Source organism: Microtus ochrogaster, unplaced genomic scaffold (assembly GCF_000317375.1).
Source record: "Microtus ochrogaster isolate Prairie Vole_2 unplaced genomic scaffold, MicOch1.0 UNK61, whole genome shotgun sequence".
NCBI lineage: Eukaryota > Metazoa > Chordata > Mammalia > Rodentia > Cricetidae > Microtus > Microtus ochrogaster.
In genome coordinates this window covers 453,790-462,007 of record NW_004949159.1, presented here as the reverse complement: position 1 = coordinate 462,007, position 8,218 = coordinate 453,790, and the positions used below count along the sequence as shown (strand labels likewise).

General features: G+C 42.0%; 1 protein-coding gene across 2 annotated transcripts in view; it reads left to right on the top strand.

Moving 5' to 3' along the window:
* Window positions 1-8,218, top strand: part of Palld (palladin, cytoskeletal associated protein) — a 389,783-nt gene that overhangs the window by 178,135 nt on the left and 203,430 nt on the right. Inside the window, exons 4-6 of one of the 2 annotated variants that reach the window (XM_026777380.1) lie at window positions 759-825; window positions 2,154-2,259; window positions 5,015-5,089. In XM_026777380.1, the coding sequence (XP_026633181.1) occupies window positions 759-825; window positions 2,154-2,259; window positions 5,015-5,089 (248 nt within the window). Of the gene's footprint in view, window positions 1-758; window positions 826-2,153; window positions 2,260-5,014; window positions 5,090-8,218 lie in introns of those variants that run through there. The other variant, XM_026777381.1, reaches the window with a different exon arrangement.

The following is an 8,218-nucleotide window of genomic DNA, read 5'->3' as shown; positions in this document are numbered from 1 at the left end:
TCCATCTCTGGTCTCCACACTCCACACACGCTCATGGACATAAATGCACACAGCATCCATCTCTGGTCTCTACACTCACTCATGGACATGAATGCGCACACACACACACACACACACACACACACACACACACACACACACTCATGTGCATGGACCACAACACTCACACTCACACAAAACAAATTTTTTAAAAGTCAAGTACAGTTTACCAATACCTGAAAATAAAACAAGTTGACCCTTAATTCAGGAACGAGATGAGTTTGGGAGGATGTGTTCCAAAATCAGAGAGTGTATTAATTCAGTAGTGAAGCCATTATCACACACAGACAAAGAGTCAGGAGGCTACGTCTGATTAGTGAAGACATCAGCAGCCTCTACCACGCGATCTCCCAGAGTTAAAGGTTAAAACCATGGGCATTTTTCCACAAAGACACATTTGTCTCATAGCTTTCCAGCCACGTGAAAGGATGGCCAAGATGGCCAAAGTGATAAAAGCGGAGCTAATAATTAACCCGGCATGGCAAGCACAGTGGTCTCAAGCAAGCTATTAATAGCACTTTTAAAAGATTATTTTCTGAAGAAACAATAAAAAGTGATTCAACACCGAATCGGCCTCGATTTCCATGGGTATCTGTAGCACAAATGAGACTTGGTATGTTACTATTTCCAGATGAAGACCATTATTATTCGGAATTCTTCCAGATGCTGATACCGCCCCCCGTGTCCTAACTGTGTCGTGATTTTTAATGTCTTCCTAGGAGCCAGTTCAACGGATTCTGACAGTGAGAGCTTACCTTTCCTATCAAAAGCTGGAGCTATGCCACAGTGAGTGTCTTTGAGTCCCCTGCTAGTCCCTGTGACAAGGAAGGGTGGCAGCTGCTGGGGTTTGAAGCCAGGTGTGCTGGGCTGGGAGAGGTCAAGCCATGTCCGTCCGAGATCAAGTGCTTGCCATTGGGACACGATTTTTGACGTCGCGTGAGCTGAAATGGTGGGAGTCTGTATTTTATCATGAGTACGCCAAAATCGAGCCAGCCGCTGTGTTAGCTTTGGAGGCAGCCAGTGGACCAACAAGACCGGTCACATTGAAGGTAAAACCAGTTAGGCTACTGCGAAGGTGTGAATGAGGATCAGCAATTTCTTATTTAGGCCAGAAAGTGGTTTTCTTTCATGTAAAAATCTTTTGCTAGTTAGATGTTATATCTGAAAAGGCCAGAATTTGCTTATCCCTGCAGAGACGTAGGTTACTAATGAAATGTCACTGTCCCCTTCATTTTGCCAAAGCATATTCAAGTCTACCTGAGTTTGGGAGAGAGCTCCATTAATGCTGAGATGTGCTAACAAGTGTTTCAATTTCCTAGTAAATACGTAACAATTCTATGCAATAAAAACCAATCCCCCTGATTAGATCCTTATACATTAATGCATTACTTTACTGTATTGTAAGACTATTGCAATAATAAAATAGTCATATATAGTTTGGCTCTATATAGTCAGGTCCATTCAGCCCCAGAGAGTCACAGATATTAAATGAGCTTCTGCTGTGTCCACTTTGCCTGTCCTGATTTAACTTAGAATTCAAATCAAGACCTACACCCTCTAGGCCAACATGAGCCTGGAACTTGACTCCTCTAAATCCTTCCCTTCCACCACACTAAAACCCTGAGCACGAAGACAAAAATTCCAAGCTCCTCTCAACAAAATTAGAAGCCAGCACAAAGGACAGCTGCTAGCCCTAAAATAAACACTAAAACCGAGTCAACTATAGGACCCTAACCATAAAGATGTCAAATATTTGCCTACTGATAAAGACTGGAGAGCTTTCCCTGTTTTTATTTTCTCTTGAGATTTTTTAAAGATAATACCTTAAAACTTTTTATAAGTGTAAGATGCCTCTGGCTACTTTTCTTTCATCTGTGTGTTTATTACAATCTATTCTGTCTATGCACTGACCCTGACCATGTAACTCTTTCAGCTATCTGTTTTAACAAATTCCGACTTCTGAAACAAATTTTAATAGATACAGACTGAGTCTACAAAAAAGGGAAAATGAGAGGGGCGGGGGGGGGAAGAGAGGTGGGCTTTTAGTAAGATTATCTTAAAGAAAAATTGCTGATTAAAAAAAACTAATTAACACCTGATTCTTCATTTTTCAGAGCTCAAAAGAAAACAACTTCCGTTTCCTTGACGATAGGATCCTCATCCCCCAAGACAGGAGTGACCACAGCTGTGATTCAGCCCTTATCTGTGCCTGTGCAACAGGTAATTGTGCCTCCAGCCTGCAAGGAGCTGAGTTCGGGAGCAGGTTGAATTGTTTTAGGAGTAGTTTTCAGTTCTAACTGACACACTCCCTTGAAGTATTTTCTGAGTAAAAACAGTGGTCGAAGGAAGGAAACCCCATGGCTAATGGTCTCATTTTACTTCATGAAGAAGAGTCTGTAATCAAAAGTACACAGTACATCAACACCTACGTTCATATAGCCCTGAGAGGATAATGGTATCTGCCTTAGCTCTCTGTGGACTCTCTGTCCGTTCATCCAGTTAGCCCGTTTCATTTGCTTACCTAGAGAGACCAGGAAAGTTCACACACCAACAGGAACTCTTTCAGCCTCTTCAGCCTCTGAAGGCCAAACAGTATGGCTTAGAAAAAGACAATTCCAATTCTTTGACTTCACTATGCTGTTTTAAAATACTGGCTTAAGGTCAGCGCAAGACAGCTGGAAAGTAACTGTAGTGAGCTGAATTTGCAAACACCATCAGGATGATTATTTAAAAAAAATAAAATGTATCTAAATAATTGATGTGACATAAATCTTTAAGTGCAACACTTGTAGAAGGCTTTTCTGACACTCTTGGTAGGTGCATCTATCCCTAGGAAGAGAATTGTCTCATGTGAATCCCCATGTTTTCCATTGGCTTTTATTACCCATAATATTACCCATAATCATTACAGTAACTACTGCAAGCCATTCATACTTTGTAACATGTAGAAGATGAAATCAATAGAGGAAAGGCATTTGTGTTCATAAACTTGAGAAGAATCAACAAGGATAAATAACCCAGAAATGGCAGATACAGTAAACAGTTCCTTCAAACCACTGAACCAGGGTCACGTTTGGAAAACTATCTCTGATCAAATCCATGGGTAGTTTTTGTTCAAGAGGTTGACTTCTAAATTTTGACATGAAATTGTGTTGCGGGAGGTCCTTCCGCTCCTCCAGCCTATAGCCGCTGAGATACCCGCCCATTGGGGCGTGGTCTCTCTCCCTTTAAAAAAGCGGCCACTTCCTTCTCTCGCTCTCTTCACTTCCTGCTCGGCTGGCGGCTAGACTCCCTTCCTGGTCGTACAGAGGGCTGACGGTGATCTGTAAGTTTTTTTTCCCCTTTAAATAAATACTACCCTGTTAATTATAATTCCAAACTGCTGTGGCATCGTTTGTGACTTACGTCTACAAAATTGTCTGATGCTAAGCACTGTGCTAGACACTTCACAGTAGAGAGAAGACACCAGCCCCATTCCTTCCCAGCTTACAGACTAGTCCTGGGGGAGAACCTAAGATACTTCTTTTTTAAAAAAAATATATATATTTATTTATTTACCTATTATGTATACAGTGTTCTGTCTGTGTGTATGCCTGCAGGCCAGAAGAGGGCACCAGATGTCATTATAGATGGTTGTGAGCCACCATGTGGTTGCCGGGAATTGAACTCAGGACCTTTGGAAGAGCAGGCAATGCTCTTAACCGCTGAGCCATCTCTCCAGCCCCCCTAAGATACTTCTTAACACAGCTGAACGTACTTTGAAATTCAGAACAATAAGACATATAGACGTTGACATATAGACGCAAGCACTAACTCGCATGTGCACAGTGTGTTTCACATGTTATTTCTACAGGAACACTGAGTTCTATGCCCTAGTTTGCTGATGTGAAATGAAGGTACCCATCATTTCTTCCTGGCAGGCAATGAGACAGAAAGTTTAACACTTGGGAGTCAGAGAGCCTGGGTTCAAATCCCAGCTCTTACTAAAGGGACTTTTGAGCAAACAGCATAACATCTCTGGGCCTAATTTCTTCGTCTGCAGAATAGAGACTGTACTGCCAGCGGTCTCTCCTTGGTGGTATGAAGTCTATGAGCTGGTCTTCATATGACATTAAAACGATATCTGTCATAGATATAGAATGTCTATATAGTCTTTGGATGTCAAAGACTGTGAAAAGTGAGACACGGACCTCCCAAATGACAAGCCAATAAAAGTTCTTTCAGTGAATAAGGTCTGTCACGGCTGTAGTATCTTCACAGCACTGTAGTGCCCGGGGTGTATTAAGACACATAGTATCAGATCACTATCGGTTTACAAGTGAATAAATTCAGTTTATTTGCAAGTAAGCAATTTAACGCACACAAAAATTGTCATTCACTACTTTTTATTTTCCATTCACAATTCTGGAACCTTTTCCTTCTCCTGAGATGAATGCTATTCAGTAATCTTTTCAGGGCGTCGAGCTTCTGATACATCAGTCAGTGAGTTTCATTTCTTTCCCCCATATTTTCCATTCTCCATTATTGAAAGTGTTCACATGAAAAATAAGATCGGCAGATGTTTCCTTAATTTACTATTCCCTTCATTGCCAATCATTTATCCTTTTGATTCAATGAATCCAGACTGTATTTTAAAATAAAATATAGCATCTGTGAGAACTTCTAAACAGACCCCTGTGGAAGTCCCACACACAGAAATCCATTTGGTAATAGCATTTAAAAGCTCTCAGATTCCCCCAGGACGCGGGGAACTCTTGCCTCCAATATCCTTTTGAACAGAGAGGAGTAACAGATGTGGAATGAGGGAGCAGAACAATGTCTGTGCTGTAAGAGAAGACTCGCGGGTGATGTATGGTGCTACCTTCATACACTCGGTTCATTCAAGTGGAGCAATCCCCATCATGAAAGGTTTCTTTAGCCCATCTTTTAAGAGATTTATACATCGAAAATCTGATCCATGTGTCTCTCCTCTCAGGTTCACAGTCCGACTTCGTATCTCTGCCGACCTGATGGAGCCACCATGGGCTGTCTTCTTCCTGTTTTCACTAAGGTCTGACATCTGGAAGTCTCATTCTCCATGTTTGCTTTAGTCCTTAAATTTCGTTCACATGTGACTTTATGTAGCAGCCTTTAAGTTTTGAAATGAAGATATTAATAGGCAGGTCATCGTGGTTACCTTAGGGGATAGGTAGGTATTCGTTGAATAATGGCTGTGTGGCTGTTTTCTTATGCAAGGTTTGAGAAAGATGACTGTGATCAGGCAAAGCCAGATGTCTGATCTAACAGGGAAGCCAGGAGAGGTATAAATAACAAGATAGAAATCGATATTTAAATCTTTTCTTTCTTTATAGCTGGGCTTGGTAGCATATGACTGTAGTCCCAAAAGTTGGAGGCAGAGGTGGGAGGATATTTAGGAATTTGAGGCCGGGGTTGGTCTGTAAAATGAATCCCAAGAATTAATCCATCTTCTTTTTTTACTCCCAATGAAATCTTTTGAAAGATCTAGGAAGCTTTATAGAAAAAAAAATACAAGCAAGCAAGCAAACAAACAAACAAAAAACCTAATTTTCCATTTGGCTTAAGTTGGTAATTTGCATTGCCAAATGGAGTTAGCCTCGTGTCGTTGGGTGGCTGCAGGAGTCAGAAACCAGTCCACACAGATTTTCTTTCTTTCTTTTTGTTTTTAGAGAAAAGTCTAAAGCTTAATTGAAAGACATTTTAAAAGGTCAAATAAGAGGAAAGATAGGCCGTTTTCATGTCAAAAGACTAATGAAGTCATTAGTTCTCAGATATATCTAATGCAAATTTAGCTGAATTCCCAACAAGTTTCTTGTTTCTATCCATTTGTTTGATATAGAACTTAGCAACCGGATTCTAAGAGTTACATTATAAATATATATATATATATATATATATATATATATATATATATATGGCTACAAATAGGTTACAAATAGGGTCCAACTGAGGAAATAAAAAGGGCAGTGTTAGGGAAGAAGCAAATTTATCTTATTAGATGTCAAGGCTTCCTAAATGTATGATAGTTATAATAAAAGTTGAGCACTCCTAATCTGAAATGTTTTAAAAACTAAAACTTAGAACATTAACTGCAGTCTTTAGTGGAAGATCCTATAGGTGACAAGACTCAGTCAATACATAGGTGTACTAAAACCACTGTCTAAATTTTTCTTGGAACATGCATGTGTGTTATTTAGAAAACATTAATGAATTTCATGTTTTCTTGTGTCCAGTCTTAGTGTGGTTTCTGTTGTTGCGATAAACAACTTGGGGAGGAAAAGAAGGTTTATTTGGCCTTCACTCCCAGGTCTTGATTGAGGGAAGTGAGGGCAAAGACTCAAAGCAGAAATCAAGGGATTATTTCTGCTTACTGACTAGCTCCCTAGCTTCTGCTCAGACAGTTTTCTCATACAGTCCAAGACCCCTTGTAGGGACGATGGTATCACCCACCGTGGCCTGTACCCCATCCTGCGTCAATTAGTAATCAAGAATGCCACACTAGCCTGCCCACAGGACCCTCTGAAGGAGGCAATCCCTCAACCAAAACTCAACTCAGGTAATTCTAGGCCATGCCAAGTTGATAGCAGATGCTAACTGGGAAAGGTCCGGTGCCCAAGATAACTCCATGCATTGCAAACATCCCAATAAAAAGAAAAATCCAAAACACGTTCAGACTAAGGCACAAATTTCATCAAACTGCCGAGGAGACAGAACAGCACCCACAGAGATATTCCAGTAACTGCAGGCGCATAGAGATCACTTAGGGACACAATTAATCCTCCAGTGGGGTTCAAAGGAATTTTCTTTCTAAATTGGACTCCACACTTATCACAAGAATAAATCCCAAGTAAGCTGAAGATAAATGAGTAAACAAATCTATAAAACTTCTGGAAGGAAGCCTGAGTGGCCCACGCCTGTCATCCCTGCCCTCAGGAGGCTGCAAAGGGTTGCTGTGAGTTCAAAGCCAGCAAGGGTTATGCTTTGAGTTTCAGGTGAAGCTGGACTGTGGAGTGTGAACCTTCATCAAGAGAGAGAGACAGGAAGAAGGAATGTCTGTCAGGGGACAGCAAAGGCAGCTTTATTATCTTTGTGTAGGGAATGCTTTTATTTTAACTTCTAAGCCTGACTTCGTGAATTCCAAGTTTAATAAAAACGTCCAGCACTCTCCCCCTGTCTCCAGTAAGCACAGAGAAAACATTCCAATGGTTGGGAGCCCCTCCAGAAACAGCTAGCAACAATAAAAGCAAAGGAAGTCTTTTAAGTCCCTAAGAAACCTAAGTTTGTAACGTTTGTGACATTTTCCTCAGATGCTCTGAGCACGGACCACTTAGGCATGAGGCCGTTCACACCCAACATGAGGTGTCAGAGTTTTCTCAGCCAACTTTTCAAGGGCATCTCTAGAAGACTGTGTTTCATCATGTTTGAGTTGGGGGCAACCGAGGCCAAACACACCTCTTTTCTGCCCTTATCTTTCTTTTGTTTTATTTTGTTTTCTTGGAAACATCACTGCATAGCCCAGGCTAGCCTCCTACTCACACTCTTCCTGCCTCAATTTTCTCAGTGCTGGGGCTCCAAATATGCAACTCTGTGCCCAGCCTTCACATGACTCCTATGCCCATGCTGGGGGCACAGGAGAAGGAAACATGGATGTGTCTTTTGTTGTCCCTCACCACAAGGTCAAAGGGTCCTGCCATCTGTAATGTGACCCATTTCTCCTGGACACCAAGAGGGTCTTCAAAATCTAGAACTGAAACCTCAATTCCTCCATTGTTGTACAGCTGCTAGGACACAGACACTGTCAATGGTTATTCTTTTACCACCGCTGCCACCACCACGAGCACAGCCACCTCCACCACCTCCACCACCTCCACTACCTCCACTAACACCACCACCACTTCTACCACCACCAATTCCATCATTACCTCCACCTCCACCATCACCACCACCTCCACCTCCACCACTACCACAACCTCCATCTCCACCTCCACCATCACCACCACCATCACCACCTTCACCACCTCCACCATCACCTCCACTACCTCCACCTCCACCATCACCTCCACCTCCACCTCTACCATCTCCACCACCTCCACCATCATCTCCACCTCCACCACCATCACCACCTCCACCTCCACCTCCACCTCCACCATCACCTCTACCA